The sequence below is a fragment of the Zootoca vivipara genome, chromosome 1 (assembly GCF_965207765.1).
Source record: "Zootoca vivipara chromosome 1, rZooViv2.hap1.1, whole genome shotgun sequence".
Classification (NCBI taxonomy): domain Eukaryota; kingdom Metazoa; phylum Chordata; class Lepidosauria; order Squamata; family Lacertidae; genus Zootoca; species Zootoca vivipara.
In genome coordinates this window covers 62046733-62064748 of record NC_142582.1, presented here as the reverse complement: position 1 = coordinate 62064748, position 18016 = coordinate 62046733, and the positions used below count along the sequence as shown (strand labels likewise).

General features: G+C 45.2%; 1 protein-coding gene across 1 annotated transcript in view; it reads right to left on the bottom strand.

Annotated features, from left to right (window-relative positions):
• CD81 (CD81 molecule) overlaps positions 1-18016 on the bottom strand; it is a 59304-nt gene that overhangs the window by 13888 nt on the left and 27400 nt on the right. Inside the window, exons 3-4 of the mRNA XM_035121009.3 lie at positions 4713-4810; positions 1754-1828 (exon numbers count right to left, since the gene is read on the bottom strand). Of these exons, the coding sequence (XP_034976900.1) occupies positions 1754-1828; positions 4713-4810 (173 nt within the window). The remainder of the gene's footprint in view (positions 1-1753; positions 1829-4712; positions 4811-18016) is intronic.

The window sequence follows — 18016 nt, the reverse complement described above, 5'->3', positions numbered from 1 at the left end:
GCCTCCAGAACAGTGAGGACTGATTGTGGTCAGCAGGCACAGCATGCTGATTGGCTGTTGCTGGTGGGGGATATTGGAAACTGGGTATGGGAAATGGAATGGAGTGTGCTGGGGAAGGGGCTCTCCGGCACCTTGAACAAAAGCACTCTGCACAGCGAAATTTTGTTGCACGTTCCACTTATCCACAATCTATTTCACAGCTATTCAGTATCTGCCAAACATTCCTAGAAGAGTTGGAAGGGACCCTGAGGATCATCTAGTCCAAACCCCCTTCAATGAAGGAATACGCGGATGCCCCATACAGGGATTGAACCTGCAACCTTGGCGTTCTCAGCACCACGCTGTAACCAACTGGGAAAGAGGCCGGCTCACCAACACTCTCAAAACTCTGAACATAGTACCCCCTATGTTATTCAGGTTACTCAGCTGTCAGAGGGAACGCTGCCAACACTTGATCCCGAGGCAACACTTGTCTTTACCGAATCATTGGCATGTACAACTGAAAAAAGTCTATATTTAGACTCTCTCTTGTATTATCCAGCCCTTCTCGCCTGGGCCTCTTGTTTCCCATCTTCCCCTATACTGAAACTTGGATTGGAAACTCTCAGGGCAAGGAGTTGTATTTTGTATGTCACGACAGTCTGTGGAAGCGCATAGAGAACAACTGTATACATACCACAGAAGTTCTGCAGCAGCTATGGACTCAAACACTAGCATGATCTCTGGCTCTTAAACAGATGCAGTTGGTTTATCTGGCTTCCAGAGCTAGAGGGCTGCTCTCAGCAGGTAGGAAAGAAGGGTGGGGCAAAAATTTGTTGAAGCAGCAGGTTGGGATATTGTCTTGCTGCATAGTTCCTGACTACCCCGGACCTGTTAAAACATCTGCAAAAGAGGAGCTGCAAACACCCTTCCCCAACCTGGTGCCCTCAAAGCGTTTTGGTGCCAACAGCCACCACGGCTGTCCAAAATATGTGGAAGGCACCACGCTGGGGAAAGCTGCTACACAGAAGACAGAACCATGCTCTGCCTCATGTGAATGTGCCCTGTGGTGATGTAGTTGCAGTATTATGTTTCAGAGGTGGAAAACCCAGGACCAAGGGTGGTATCCAACAAAGTAGTTCCCCCCTCCCTTTCCTCTTCCTGCACCCTCTTCAAATCTGCTCTGCTGAGTCAGAGGAATCCCCAGAACCAATTCAAGGGGTGCACGGGGAGAGGAGAAGGGAAAGCCCTGCCCAGAATCATTGCACTAAGCTAACTAATTTGTTGGACACCACCCCAAATTCCTAACCTAGCTTCACTGTAAAGTTTTGGGAGTAATCACCAGCTCCCTGTGCCAAATTAGATGTTAAAAAGAGGGGCAGAGCTACTGGTCTTATTTTCCTTGCAATGCATCAAATGTAAACTACGTGGAGGTCAACACACCAGGCATTTCCTCACATCACTGTTTGAGGGGAGGAAGGGAGAGGTCTAGCATGCTGTCACATCTAGGTGCTGGTAAGTGAAGAAAAACAAGTAAAGGAATACAAAACAGCCCGGTCATTTATAAATGTATTTTGGGGCATCCAGCCTAACCTACCCTCAACAAGGGGTTTTGTGAGGGGAAACTACGTCACTTTGCAAAATTAATAGGTTTTGGCCTAGGACACTCATGCCACATTAAAAATGCTGGCCTTTAAGGTACCATGAGATTCTTTGTTGTGCTGGAAACTTACCATAAATATACATTATGAATCCTCCTAGCGAATCCCCTTACCTGATCCTTATGAACGAAGCCCCAGATTCCAGCAGCCACTTCACAAGCAAACAAGATTACGAGGCATGTGAAAAACTGTGAAGAAAACAGATCAGGTAAGAAAAGGAAGTAGTGCTCTCCAGTAACAGAATCTGAAGAAGTGTGCATGCACACGAAAGCTCATACCAAAATAAAAACTTAGTTGGTCTTTAAGGTGCTACTGAAGGAATTTTTTTATTTTACTTCGATCCAGACCAACACGGCTACCTACCTGTATCCAGTAACAGAGAATGACTTTGGTAGGACTGTGCAAAGGGGGTGTCAAAAGTATGGAATTAAAAAGGGTCAATAGTGAACTTCAAGAATGGAGAGCCACCACTATCTCACCAGGACAATAGTGGCCTCTTTGAGAAACCACAAATCAATGTGTATTCCACATCCCCATACAGTTCAATTCAAAGGGAATGCATTCTGCTTCTGAGCCTTCCATTTAAGGCTGCTGTCTCGTAAACAGTGACTCAGTTGGCAAAGCAATGCTAAATCATGATTTTGTGCAGGGGTGGGCTCTGCAGATGTTATAGACTACAACTCCCAGCGGCTCAAACCAGCATGGCCAATGGTCAGGGATGATGGGAGCTGTAGTCCACAGCATCTGGAGTGAAGCATCAGATTTATGCACTCCCAACTCCTCCACCTGCAGAGTTTAGTTCTGTTTTTAAAGGATCTCAGCTTACTGCTATGTACAAACCAGAAATCCTGCTTTTTTTGTTTTTAAAAAGCTCCGGCTAGCTTAATAAGGCAGCTTTATATCTCATGGTTTGAAATTGAATTATGACACTGACTAGAGTCTGTTTTGCAGCAAGATATTTGGTTCATATGTCACATGAAGCAGAGATTCTTTAAACACAGAACAGAACTTGGCAGAAGTTCTCTTCTTGGCCATGCGAAGAGGAAAAAAGCGGTGAGGGAGCACAATGTGCTAACACAGCCAGTGACAAGGAAGACCAGGATAAGTAGGACCAGCACAAAACATTGTGCACTAGCATCACAATGCCAGAAGACAATTGCAAACACTCTGGTGTAGCTGAGAAGCCTTGAGAAAAGGCCTCCTGTAGCAATATCTCAGCCATTCATGCTCATCCTCTTAAAAATGTTGGAACAATATTATAGAGTAGTGTATTTTGGAAAGTTGCAGCAAAATCCCACTACTTTTCAGAAAGTCCTCAGACATTTGTCTACAATGCTCAAGGGACAGTTACGAGCAATTGCTACTGAGCACTTCAAATGGCAGTGGACATTTTGTATACAGAACATGAAAAATTACAGTGCTTCCCAGAGGACTTTCAATAGCCTGGCAGAGCACAAATAAGAGATAAGCCAGGGAGTGACAGCTTCATAAGCAACAACGGGGTAGAAGAGTGCTTCGGACTGCCTGGTGAAGTCTCCAAATTGTGAAATTCTCACAAGTCTCCAATCAATTTACCAATGTAGACCATATGTGAAGGGGTGAGCTTGAGCATTCCCAGGGGTGTTTATGCAATGAATTCTGGCAACACAAAAAGGAGGGTATGTATGCACTCCATCATGGGCATGAAAGAAAATGCAACCTTAAAAAAGGCAAGAGGCTCCCAAGAGGCAATGATGGTCAGCAACTTGGATGGCTTTTCAAGAGGATTAGACAAATATGTCCAGGATAAAACTATCACTGGCTACTAGCTATGATGGCTACGTTCTGCTCCCACAGTTGGAGACATTATGCTCCTGAATCCCAGTCACTGGAAACCACAGGAGGGGAAGTGGAGTTGTGCTCAGGTCTTGCTTGTGGGCTTCCCACAGGCACCTGACTGACCACTGGAATAGACAGGCTATTGACTTGAACCAGAAAGCTCTTCTTACATTCTTTTTTCCAAAAGAGCACTACTATAAAACAGGGAGGGCGGCGTTTTGTGTTTTTAATGCCAGACATGGCGATGCAGCCAATTAAGTTCCAAGTTTAGGGGTTATTTCCCCTATAGCTGCATTCTGCACATTTCAGGCAGCTTTTCTGTTTCACATTATTGATTGTGCATCTGTTTTCCTGGGGCCTGTTCTCCTTGCTATTTGCAAGAGTTCAGCCTATGTTTTGATTCTGGTCTTCCCTTGGCAGACATTTCCATTTACTTTCACACAGCACTGACATAATTTAAAAGCAGGGCCAGGCAACCAGCAGCTCTCAGGCCTTGTTTCTAAAGGCCCGTGTGAGCAATCCGTCCAGGGCTCTGGCAAGAGTGATCTGTCCCACGCTTGGCAGCCTGCTGGGTAGAGAGGAAGAGAGGGAAGGAGGCAGGCAGTGGGGACAGAGGCAGACAGAGAGAGAGAATAGAGGTGGCAGAACTGCTCACTTGGGAGCCCTGGTCCCGCCTACCAACAATACGGTCAGGTGATCCCTGAGGAAATGGGGCCAAGGATAGAAAAAAGGTTCCCTCAATACTAATTTAAAGCAAATCAGATCTAGGAGGCAAAGAGAGATTTATTTATTTTTAAACATGAATCTCAGAGCAGGCAAATGAGCCAGGCAAATGCTACTGTCTCATTTTGTACTAGGACATACTGCTGATCTCTAGGAGGACCAGGCAATCTTACACAAATAATAATTCAATATTTGGGTAATTTAGATACAATAACTAAACCACACATGCCTGGCTTCCCCTTTGTCACTGAGGAACACAGTGAGGAACACAATGGCAATATGCTGAGCACCCCTGATATTTAGATGGTACCACAGAAGTCTTTCACAGACATAAATTGGGATCAAATAAATTGCAGGAGGATTCTGCAGTCTCCTCCTTTCTTCTGGACAAAAGATGCCAGCTAAACAGGACCAAAAGTGCGCTTAAACCACAGATATGCTTGTCCCCTCAATGGACACCAACTCTTTCTACTGTTGGGTTATCATGAAGATATTAAGGGAAAAGGTGAGGAAGTAAAAAAGGTATCTTACTGTTCCAAGAAGGCACTGTGATTCCTGAATGGCACCATAGCAGCCCAGGAAACCCACGAACATCATCACTGCTCCAACAGCAATCAGGATGTAGATTCCTGCCAGGGAGGACAAAAGAAAGGCACAGGCATCAACGAAGGAAGTCTGATCAGAAACAGCTTGCGATGAGAGATGTGCATTTGTTTAACCCAGAACACCACCACCCTGCTCACACCAGCAGGGGAGGGAGGGGGGCCGGCAAAGCCAGCCTGGAGCTGTAGAAGCAATTGAACCCACACCCACCAAGTGGCAGCAGTGGGGCTAGCTCAGCATCCATTGGTTCAGTTCTTTCCTTGCCCCAGAACATCCCGTTTTGTGGCTTTCCATGGGCTTGTTGTTGTTTAGTCGTTTAGTCGTGTCCGACTCTTCGTGACCCCATGGACCATAGCACGCCAGGCACTCCTGTCTTGCACTGCCTCCCGCAGTTTGGTCAAACTCATGTTCGTAGCTTCGAGAACACTGTCCAACCATCTCGTCCTCTGTCGTCCCCTTCTCCTAGTGCCCTCCATCTTTCCCAACATCAGGGTCTTTTCCAAGGATTCTTCTCTTCTCATGAGGTGGCCAAAGTATTGGAGCCTCAGCTTCACGATCTGTCCTTCCAGGGAGCACTCAGGGCTGATTTCCTTCAGAATGGATAGGTTTGATCTTCTTGCAGTCCATGGGACTCTCAAGAGTCTCCTCCAGCACCATAATTCAAAAGCATCAATTCTTCGACGATCAGCCTTCTTTATGGTCCAGCTCTCACTTCCATACATCACTACTGGGAAAACCATAGCTTTAACTATACGGACCTTTGTCGGCAAAGTGATGTCTCTGCTTTTTAAGATGCTGTCTAGGTTTGTCATTGCTTTTCTCCCAAGAAGCAGGCGTCTTTTAATTTCGTGACTGCTGTCACCATCTGCAGTGATCAAGGAGCCCAAGAAAGTAAAATCTCTCACTGCCTCCATTTCTTCCCCTTCTATTTGCCAGGAGGTGATGGGACCAGTGGCCATGATCTTGGTTTTTTTGATGTTGAGCTTCAGACCATATTTTGCGCTCTCCTCTTTCACCCTCATTAAAAGGTTCTTTAATTCCTCCTCGCTTTCTGCCATCAAGGTTGTGTCATCTGCATATCTGAGGTTGTTGATATTTCTTCCGGCAATCTTAATTCCGGCTTGGGATTCATCTAGTCCAGCCTTTCGCATGATGAATTCTGCATATAAGTTAAATAAGCTGGGAGACAATATACAACCTTGTCGTACTCCTTTCCCAATTTTGAACCAATCAGTTGTTCCATATCCAGTTCTAACTGTAGCTTCTTGTCCCACATAGAGATTTCTCAGGAGACAGATGAGGTGATCAGGCACTCCCATTTCTTTAAGAACTTGCCATAGTTTGCTGTGGTCGACACAGTCGAAGGCTTTTGCATAGTCAATGAAGCAGAAGTAGACGTTTTTCTGGAACTCTCTAGCTTTCTCCATAATCCAGCGCATGTTTGCTATTTGGTCTCTGGTTCCTCTGCCCTTTCGAAATCCAGCTTGCACTTCTGGGAGTTCTCGGTCCACATACTGCCTAAGCCTGCCTTGTAGAATTTTAAGCATAACCTTGCTAGCGTGTGAAATGAGCGCAATTGTGCGGTAGTTGGAGCATTCTTTGGCACTGCCCTTCTTTGGAATTGGGATGTAGACTGATCTTCTCCAATCCTCTGGCCATTGCTGAGTTTTCCAAACTTGCTGGCATATTGGGTGTAGCACCTTAACAGCATCATCTTTTAAAATTTTAAATAGTTCAGCTGGAATATCATCACTTCCACTGGCCTTGTTATTAGCAGTGCTTTCTAAGGCCCATTTGACTTCACTCTCCAAGATGTCTGGCTCAAGGTCAGCAACCACACTACCTGGGGTGTACGAGACCTCCATATCTTTCTGGTATAATTCCTCTGTGTATTCCTGCCACCTCTTCTTGATGTCTTCTGCTTCTGTTAGGTCCTTACCACTTTTGTCCTTGATTATGGTAATCTTTGTACGAAATGTTCCTTTCATATCTCCAATTTTCTTGAACAGATCTCTGGTTTTCCCCATTCTATTGTTTTCCTCTATTTCTTTGCATTGCTCATTTAAGAAGACCCTCTTGTCTCTCCTTGCTGTTTTTTGGAAATCTGCATTCAGTTTCCTGTATCTTTCCCTATCTCCCTTGCATTTTGCTTGCCTCCTCTCCTCCGCTATTTGTAAGGCCTCGTTGGATAGCCATTTTGCTTTCTTGCATTTCCTTTTCCTTGGGATGGTTTTCGTTGCTGCCTCCTGTATAATGTTACGAGCCTCCATCCATAGTTCTTCAGGCACTCTGTCCACCAAATCTAAATCCTTAAACCTGTTCCTCACTTCCACTGTGTATTCATAAGTGTATTTCCATGGGCTACTGCCAGCAAAAAGCCTGTCGGTGGGTGAAACAGGAAGCTTTGCATCAGCAGAGTGAAGATAATGTCACTCTGTGGGCAGAGGCCAGAAGAGATGGTTTGGATGGGGCCAAGAAAGATGGTGGCATGGGTACCTTTATTTTCTGTTAACATGCCACTTTTGGATCTGTGCATGCAGATTGAAAAGTATTTTGGCATGCTATTTTTTCAACACAAGTGAACCAATATTTCATGTATCATTGGTCAAACTTCTGAATCCTTTTAGTAGTTGCATCCTCTTCCTTGATTTCTGGTGGTTTCCTCTTCAATGAAGCTTGTGGTTGATACTGAACAAGAGGGCATGTCATCGTAATATATGCCTGTGTTTTGTTACCAAAAGAGTCTTTCATCACTTCCTATAATGTTCACCTTCTCATTTCACTGCTGCCATTTTCTCCCCCCCCCTTTCTCTGCTTTTCTTTTCTGTACCCATATGAAGGGCGCTTCTAAGTTCATTGTGCTTAGATGTGATCAGGAATCCCGAACAATCAGGGACCCGGCCATGGGGAGGATTCTAATCATTCTCACCTGTACCTGAAAGACCCCTTTCGTACCTTTGCAATGAATCCCTAAATGTGGCTTCTCGGTTCAATATAAGCACTAGAAAGAGGGCTGAACTAACCAGGCCAGCACCAGCCCACAATAATTCAGGGTGCACCTCAGAACATGCCCCAGAATCCTCTTAGACATAGCAGCCTCAAATAGGCTTGTTGGCAGTTGAGCCACCGTAAAAAGGGTTCCGCAATGGCAGAAAGTTTTGAACATCACCATTCAAGAGAATCAGGATGAAGCCAGGATGTTATGAGATAAAAATGAAACTGTATGATCAACAGTAATGTTCCTATTTATAAATTTCCAAATCTGACTGGGGCCTACAGAATGCCGGCCATGAAGAAAGCCAGCTTGTTACAGAAACTGTCCTAAACTGATAACCTGCCAAGCACACAGATGGTGGGAGGCGAACTGTTTGCTACTGTAAAACACAGATGGGGGGGTGGGGGCAGAACTTTACAATCATATAAACCTGAAGGCTTGTTATAAAACAGAAGATGTCTTTCCATCCCATTTGTTGTGAAGTAACATTCTTCAGAGGGAAAGGAGCTCTGCTTTTAATCTAGAATGGGTTCAAGATGAGAAATGGCAGCCAGCCAATACTAGAGAGGTCTTCTGTGAGCCAGGAGGCATCGATCTAATAGGAATGGTATAAACACACTGTGTCAGGTAGATCGGCAGGAGGCCAGAGGAGAGACAAGGAACCCCACACAAAGACCTTACATGAAAGCTTTCGCAAGCTGCACAATTACTATTTTGGCGGTGTGCAGCTGAAGATTTTTTTTAATACTTTTTATTAAAAAAGGAGAGAGAAATGCAAAAACAAAGAGAAGGTCATCTGTTAGTATGAATATGTGAAAAGGTTGAATCTCTCCTGTATCAGATCATGAAGAAACAAGTAGATTAAGTACCGTAGCTGCTTCCCTCCAAGAAAATTATCACCTCCAGGCAGAAAAACACCTTTCTAGATAATGCAAATATCTGCAATGAGCACAGAACCAGGCACTGGTGCTATCATTACCAAGCTGCATTATGTAAGGTAGCTCTTTATGGCGTTCTGTAAAAAATGCTATCCAGGTGTTTCTAGTAAAAGCCTTCCCTCATCCTCAGGGGCTTTATAATTTGAAAATACTAGGCCCTGAACCTGCAACCTTAAGGATGCAAAGCCTACACTTCTAATACAGAGCTTTGGTTCCCCGCTCTTGCCTTACTGGGAGGAGGAGACCTACAGAAAAATCTCCCCTCCCCCTACTGTGTTTCTCCGAAAATAAGACACCGTCTTATATTTATTTTTCCTCAAAAAACCACACCATGGCTTATTTTCAGGGGATGTCTTTTTTAAAAAATTAAGTATGGTTCAGTTTAACCTACAAGGTTAAACTGCCTATCACTGTGGCTTATTTTCGGGGTATGGCTTATATTCCATGAATGCTTAAAAATCCTGCTATGGCTTATTTTATGGCTACGTCTTATTTTCGGAGAAACAGGGTAGCTGTGCCCTGGCCCTGTGAATTAAGCGCTCTACGTGGGGCTACCTTTGAAGGTGACCCGGAAACTACAACTAATCCAGAATGCGGCAGCTAGACTGGTGACTGGGAGCGGCCGCCGAGATCACATAACACCGGTCCTAAAAGACCTACATTGGCTCCCAGTACGTTTCCGAGCACAATTCAAAGTGTTGGTGTTGACCTTTAAAGCCCTAAACGGCCTCAGTCCGGTATACCTGAAGGAGCGTCTCCACCCCCATCGTTCTGCCCGGACACTGAGGTCCAGCTCCGAGGGCCTTCTGGCGGTTCCCTCATTACGAGAAGCCAAGTTACAGGGAACCAGGCAGAGGGCCTTCTCGGTAGTGGCACCCACCCTGTGGAATGCCCTCCCACTAGAGGTCAAAGAGAACAATTACCAGACCTTTAGAAGGCATCTCAAGGCAGCCCTGTTTAGGGAAGCTTTTAATGTTTGATGGATTTCTGTATTTTAGAATTTCTGTTTTTTTGGAAGCCGCCCAGAGTGGCTGGGGGAACCCGGCCAGATGGGCGGGGTATAAATAATAAATTATTATTATTATTATTATTATAAGAACTTTCTAGAAAGAGCTGCTTTTGGTTTGTAGAACTGTTATTCCTGCATTCCAGTCCCAAAACGCGTTTTCTTGAAAAGCAAGTGCCACCCATTTCAATGAGACCTGCTCTCAAGCATGCACATTTAGGACTTCAGTGTGGCGAAAGATGAGCTATTACAACCCCAGCAAGGAAGCTGCTGAAAGCCAGTGGCTTTCCAGTGCCAGGATGTCTGCATTACTAACATTTGTTTTGTGAATCACTGTTAATTACATAATTATCACTGTTTATGCATTTCATTTTCCCAACCTCATTGTTCACACTCTTTATCCCCCTCCCCCCGCACAAGCCATGTGTATATATGCGGTTGCTAACATGTCTTCCTGTTCACCATTCATTTATCCCACACTTTTGTGCATTTCTCAGTCATTTTCCTAACTACATATTCATTGTTTTAATTTTTTTTAGTGCATTTGTTGTGCTAGGGCAACAGGGCACTTTAACTGTGCAAACCTAAAGTTAACAGCATGTACCTAAATCCATCCCACAAAATAGTGACAGTCTGGAGGCACCGCAAGTCTTAAAGGTTCAACAAGACTCTTGTTTGCACACTGGAAAGGCATCAGTACGCAGCTCCTCCTGACCACCTCAAATTTCTTTGGCATAATTCACAGAAGAAAATAATTCAGGCAGTTAGACTCGAGGAGTTTTCCAATACTCAGTGACTTCATCCTCCTGTTTCTTGACAGGCACCCAAGAGAGTGGAAGCTGTTCCATCGTAAGCAGTGGGATGGAGAGTGGGAAAGAAGTGTGATAATGGAACTGAAGTCAGAAAGCAATAAAATGATTGAGAAGCCTTTGGGAGAAAAGCCAGATTCATTCTAAGACACAGACAGACAGCCTTTATTGAGTTTCTCTTTGTCCCAGAGAGTCAGAGCCAAATAGACAACTGGAAGCAAATAAGAGTGGGACTATGCCAGGGGTCCCCAAACTTACGTTGCCGAGGGCCGGTGCCGCCAGCGCCAATTGTGCTGTGAGCCGGAGCACGTGGGAGCGGTTTGCAGCGCACATCCGGGTCACCGGAACAGCAGAAAGAGCTTGTGCGCATGCGCACGGAGGTTCGCCGGAAATGATGCTTGGGCATGCACACAAGCTATTTCCGACGCTCCGGCGACCAGGAAGTGGGCAGCCGTGCCGTTAAGAGCACACGGCAGGAGTGGGTGGGGGGTGCCAGGGGCCGCATAAGAAAGCCTCACGGGCCGCATCCGGCCCCCGGGCCTTAGTTTGGGGAAGCCTGGACTATGCTATGCAGTTTTAAAATGAAAACAACAACAAACCTCCCAAGCAGACAGACAATGACCCCTTGTATGCAACTAAACTGAATTCAGCAAAGCAGAAACTCATTTTAAGAAAATGTAGCAGTGTAGATTTAATGACATGGGATAAGCCACTTGCATCTGCAGCATCCGAGCCTGTGGGGAGCATCTCTCTCTCTCTCTCTCTCTCCCTGAGACTAACCTCTTTACAGTCAAGAAGTTGTTTTCTCTGCAGAGTAAGTGCTGAGAGTTCACTCTATGTGTGGAACTCCATAAGCCGTTCTGTAGAATGGGTTTGGTCAGCACTAAACTTCCTTTTTCATAGAAGAGTAAAACAAAAGACCTCTTCTTAACCCTTCAGTAACTGGGGTGTCTTACACATCTCTCTTGGAGCCACCCAATCATTTGAATGCAGACAAATGCTGTTCCATTGAGACACATTTCCTTTATGACCAAGCCTTCATTAGAGTCACACTTGTCTCTGTCAAAAATTGCTTGGCACCCCCCTCCCAGAAAACAAACAACAGCAACAGCAACAACAACAACTGTGTTGTACAACCATTTATTGAAGAGCTACACTTCTGGTGACAGGTGAAACTGCATCTGCCATCACGATTAGCTTGCACAACTGGGTTTTTAGGATCAGAGCCAAAACCTAGGGTGTGAAGACAGATCCATCTCCTCAGTCTTCAGCCCAAAAACAGGCAATAAATGCATCCATAGAAACTCTTGGAATGCTGGAATCATTTGGCTATATCTCTTCCTGCTCACACCTGCCAATTTCACTGCCTGTTGTTGTTAAACAGGCAAGAGAAGGAACAAGGCAAAGTTTAGGAAGAGCACTCTATTTCCTGACCACATTCTTACTCTTTCCATGTTTTACAGGCAACACAATCAAATAAAGGGAACATACAATGATTTCTGAGAGGGGTAGTGTGGCTGCAGCCCAAGTTTGATTTCTTCTTAAACTGTGGAGCTTGGGAACTTAAGAAGAATGGGATAGGAAAATATGTAGCAGCAAGATTGCTAGGACCATCTTGGCTATCTCTTAGTGCAGACCCAGGTCACTGAGCCTGAGCTCCCATAGCTGCCACTCATCATGAACCACCATTGAAAGGATTGGCAGCAACAGCAGCAGATATGTTCTCTGCTTATGATATTTTATTCTAGTTAAATGTGCTGTTTTAAATATGCATTTTATATTTGATTTCCTTCAGTAATGTTTTCTTTAAGGTTTTTCTTAGTAAACTTTGCTGCGTTAAATGTGCATTCTATGGTTGACCTGCTTTGTAATGTTCTGTTTTGAAATCTTTAAGATAATATTTTACTTTCCTGTTAACTATGTTGCTTTGAATGGGTATACTTTGCATTTCTCTAGGAATGTTTTAATGTGTTGTAAAGTGCTCTTTGTTTCTTTAAAATATAAAGTGGTATAGAAATGAAATGAATACTACTACTATTAATAATAGGTTAAGTGTTTTCCTTCACTTAACCAGGACATTTCCTCCAAGTAGTAGAACCAGGGACTGTAGTAAGTCTTTTACACGGAAACTCCCTATATAGTTGTAGTGATCCACACACTGAATACCTGTATATGTAAGCCCACTCTGGTCTTCTCAAGTGATACAAGTAGGCATAGGAGAAAACTCTACTTCTTGCTTCCCCCTGCCTTCCTGAGAAGAACTTTCTACACTACATGGAGCCTATCTTGTACCAAAAGAATTCTATCTGGCAGGAAATCATTCCAGATGTTCTCTGGAGAATCTCACATCATGAGTACTCCTCCTCCAGTAACTCTCCCCACCCGTCGTAGCTCCATGACAAAAAAAAGGACAAAACTCTGAAGCCAGACTTTCTGTACTTTAGGTAAAAGTACACAATCCCCTTGATATTGGGGGATCACAATATAATCCCAACAAACTGATTAGGAGATCTCTCTCCTAATCTCTCCATAGTCATGCATGTGTGTGTGTGTGTGTGTGTGTGTGTGTGTGTGGAAATTGCAAGATGGGCAGACATACTGAGGGAGGGCACATGTCCTTCAGCAACTCAGCTGAGTGGGAACAGTCAGCAGCTCTCTTATTTTGGACTCTGTGCTATTTGCATACTCTTTCAGATTCATTTGCTCTCTCTTTTCTTGCTGAAAGGCGAGAGGAGCTGGGAAGTCCCTGCTAAGGAGGAGGTGGGAAGTCCTTGCCTTCTACCTCTTTCTGAGAAGAACTACCGGTATGAATAAGTTCTGGTATGAATATGTTCCGCATATTGCTGCAGCTGCAATGGCAAAAGTCAAGCACAGCCATGGGGAAGACCTTCCAGGGGTCTGGTGTTCTCTGGCTACTAAGAGTCAGCCCTGGACAGCTCTGGAGAAAAGCCTGAAGTTCAAGTCTTCCTGAAATCAACCAGCTACAATTTTAAAGAAAAATGAAAAAAAAAACAAAGTTGTTCTTCATGTTTCACAGGTTTTTATACTGGATGCATTGTTTTACGATGGATGCATTGCCCAGAACTCCATGTTCAGCTCAGAAGGGCCAAGGGGGAAGAGAGTTGCAAAACCAACAAATCAAAGGAAAAGTCTGTTTGGAAATAATGTGTACAGGGCATGGGAAGGTCAAAGGAGCATGCAGTAAATTGATACTGGGAAGCTATTTAGTCCAACAACAGTTATGTTGCATCTATGTGCCTAAAACAGGACCCTCTTGTCTAATCTGTCTCAAGAGTGGTTTAACCACCAGTCCCTCTCCCCAAGGAACTCTGGGAACTGTAGCTCAATGAGGGGAATAGGGGTCTCCTAACAACTCTCAGCACACTTAACAAACCAGTTCCCAGGATTCTTTGGGGGGTAGCCAAGACTGCTTAAAGTTGTATACTACTATTTAAATGTATGGTACATATGGGGCCTTCATTTTCTTAATTTCTTACAAGCCCTCTAGCTGTTCAAACCAACTCATGAAAATATTAGTCGATTCTGGGGAAAACTTACAACCCACCACTGATCTTGAAGTCTGTCATGCTCCCCCACAAAACTGTGGATTGAATTTGTTTTCTTCTGTAACATGAGAGCCAAGGACACCTGCATCTCTAGCTTTCTGGTGATGGAGAAGCAGGCAGCGGGAACCTAGCTTTTCTTAGCCTTTTCCTACCAAGCTTGCTGATTCTGCTTCCGTTCCTGTCTGGTGGGTTGCAGTGGCCTAAGAAGGAAACAACCCACCCCCAAGGAAAGTGCTGTGGGTACAAGCAGTCTCAGAATAGTACAGGCCGACTGGGGTGGAGGCTTTCCTTGCCTGGGTGGAGAGCACGGCTCAGCTCCCTTAAGTCAAGTGTCTGGACCTCGGCATTGCATCCTTCCAGAAGATAGCTTCCCCTTTGGCAACCCCCCAAAGGTAGCAAGCTCCATATGCAAGGACTCTTAGGCCAGGGCGAGTAGGGCAGAGAAGGAGGGACAGCCCAAACCTTGATGACACACATACAGCTCTCACCCCCAGATCATTCAAGGGAGAAATTCCTTAAATAAAAATGACTCCCAAGCTAAGTTTCCTCTGCAACAGGGGTAACTGGTTTGGTTCAGGTCTTGTTCAATTACAACACCCGCTTTTCTCTGACCCTTGGCCATGCTGGCTGGATGAGAGCATAGATGTTGGGGTCCAGTCCTTCTCTTCCAGGACTGCTTCTACATTTGTCACCAGGGGGACATATAAAACACATGTGAACCATAACTCAGCACTATCAGCTGTGAATGCATTTTGCAACTGAAAGTAAGGATATTTCTCTTTTATAATCAGAGTTGATAAAGTTGTATGCATCTACCTTCTAAGCCCCACTGAATTCACTGTGATAAATATGCTTAAACATTGATGTATCTGACGTTGCAACCAGAGCAATTTAAAGAACCAGTAGAAATAGGATGAAAGGAAACAGATGTTAGGAAATAAGAGGCCCATTGCTTCAAGTCTGTAAGTCTGCACCTGCACTCCAAATGCCTTAAAAAAAGAACGAAAAACATTTCTAAAGTTAGAAATAATTTTAGCCACCCATCCATAGCATAATGTTTTGCAGCTAGCATGCCTCATGGAGTAACGATTTGGTGCTGGGACACAGAACCAGGTGTGCAGGGTGTGGTTGGGGGGGGGGACAGGGAAAGCAACAACTGCTGCAGGATACTCTTGCATTTACTATAGGGGGCTAACACCTATGGAGTACATGCCATGTGTCCACTGGGATCCATAAGTGACTGGCTATATAGTCCTGCACAAGAACCAGAAGCAACTGAAGCACCATGTCAATTTAAACAAGCAGTCAAAGCAAATGTTGGGAGAAAGTACTAGGAAGGTGCATCTTTGTGACAGGTTATATATATCCTGGCGGGGGCAGGGAAACATCTCAAGCTTTTTTTATGAGCTGGGGCATACATGAACCAGGACAGCAGCTACTGCCCACTGTATTGATGGGTTTGTAGCCAGGTACCATTGTGGAAAGGCCTTAGGACTGTATCATCGATGGTAAAGCTTCTCTTTTTCTGCCCCCATCTGGCGCCCTCCATTTCACATCGCTGCACAGCCCTTCCCTCTCCTCCACTCCCAGGAGGAGGAACTCTTCTTTCTCTAGCTGACAGTAAACAGGGCCGTGGCACTGAGGCCAAGCCTTCACAGCCAGAGCTGCAGTGGAAGGAGGGGGCGGGGAAACACACACACACACACCCTCCTGCTAGCATTGAAAAAGACATCCAGCTGCTCCACTCACTCTGCCAAGATGGAATGAAGAGCTGCCGAAGAACAAACACAGAAAGCAGCATGGGCGGGGTGGGGTGGGGGAGAGAGGCTTCTCTGCAGCCAGGCAGGGAGCTCCATTTCTGGGAAGGGAGATGCAGCCATCCCGCACAGACACGCCCAGCACGCGCACCACAAATGTCTGCCCCTAGTTGGCTCCTAATCCTCACAGCTGCCTGTTGCTTCCCACTCACTCTGCACTGCACCCTCCATCCATGGCTCGTAAGGGCTTTGGCAAAACTGATTGCACTGAGCTGCTCCTCCTCCTCCTCCTCCTACCACCCAGTTATTACTTCCTCGCCACTATGCTGATCTCAGTACACTACAAACCCACTCCCGCAAAATGGTTGCTCCAGAGGCCATCTCATGTAGGCTAAGCCAGCTATCCAAACACAGCTTGTGAGCACAGGGCTGGTAGCAGGCTGCGCAACTCTACCCTGAAAGTTAATGCTGTCTTCTCTCCCTTATAGCCCAAGGCTCCGATGGAACTTAAAAACCACAGGATTCAGCAGATGGAACATACTCCTTGAAAGCTCAGCTTTTATTATTTTTTAAACGTTTCTAGAATTCACAGTTGAAGAGGGGAGGAAAAATATTGCTTGCGTGCTGGCAGGTTTGTTGAAAACAAGAAGAGGGAAAGATTTGGGATTGGGGGGGGGGAGGGAGGGAGGGAGAGAAGACTTTCAGCACAGCTCACAGTTCATGCATCTTCTCACAAGCTGAAAGTTCCCCCTCCTTCGTTCCCACACCCTCACAAGAGAAATGAAACAACACGTTCCATATGCTGCGACCTCCCCTCTCCTTTCGGATTGCACAAGCATACCAATTAAGCAACATGCATGTGACTTTGCAAATGTGTCCTAATATACAGTACGGAGGATATTTTATGCAGAGGACAGCTCTACGTTGAGTTCTAACATGCAGAAATGTCTGAGAAAATGATACAAGGGATGTGGAAGCAGAGTAGCACAATGCAGGGACATATCCTTAAGTTCACTGGACAGCATTCCTCTCTTCCTCTCTCTTCATGAACCAGGAATAGCCAAGTGGAGTGGAGCCACTAGAGAAAAGCAGGGTGTGGCGAGTCTGGAAACAAATCTTTCAATTAGAAGCCATCAGAGGCTCCAGACTTGGGGAGCCTTAGGTTGAGAACAGTTGAACAAAACACTCTGCTATTTATTACTGAATGAATGGAAATTAAAAAACAACAACCCTGAAGAATCCAAGCAGCGCCTTTTCTGCATAATTCTCACACAGCAACATATTGGCAGCTCCACAAGAAGGTGGGCCATATGTTTTTGGACACAAGAAGCTAATTCAGCTGCGCTTTAAAATCTCTTGTCACTCACAGCTCTGCCATATCAGCTTCTATTAATAAGGTATCTGAGCTTCTCTCTCACCCACCCACACACGGCAGGCCTGTTAGGAATATTGCCAATGTTACTAGGAAGCAGATTGCTGGATGTTTAACAAATACTGGCCAAAGAGAGAGATAGAAAGATATTGCTTCCTTCTGCAGGGCAGAAATTCTGGAGAAATAACCTGCTGACCACATCACACCACTTCCTGGTCTTTCTGCCTTCCATTTCCATGCCACTCCACACCCATGACACGACTCAAAGCCTTCATATTCTCCCAGTCAATGCAAAAAGCAAGTGGGCAGCATGCAAAAAAAAAAAAATCAAATCATGGAAATAGGCATTGAGGCACAATTCAATGCTGGTGGCGCTGCCAAGCTGTGTGAGGAAACAGGGATACCAAAAGCAGATGCTCTGCACAGTTTAATGCGCTGTAAGCTTTGGACTGCTGCTCCTGCAGAGATGGATGATTCCAAAAAGGGCTCTGCTTCTGAGCAAGTCAGCAGTCTGGCTGATTTACTTACAAAAATGAGAGAGATCATATTAAGCCTAAGTACACTTATCCAGGCAGGCAAGCCTGGAGAACATGAGTCACGTTGATCACTGCAATTGAAGACAGCTGCTCTGCGTCCTCCACAGCAGAGCCATAGCTCTCTGATGGTTCCTCACCATTGAGAGGCTCGGAGCAAGAGCTGCATGCAAGCAAAGGTCTATCAGGGGTGAATGTTGATAATCTTTGGTAATATGGCAACCTGAGCAAGGCCAAAACTGGGCACTCCCAAATG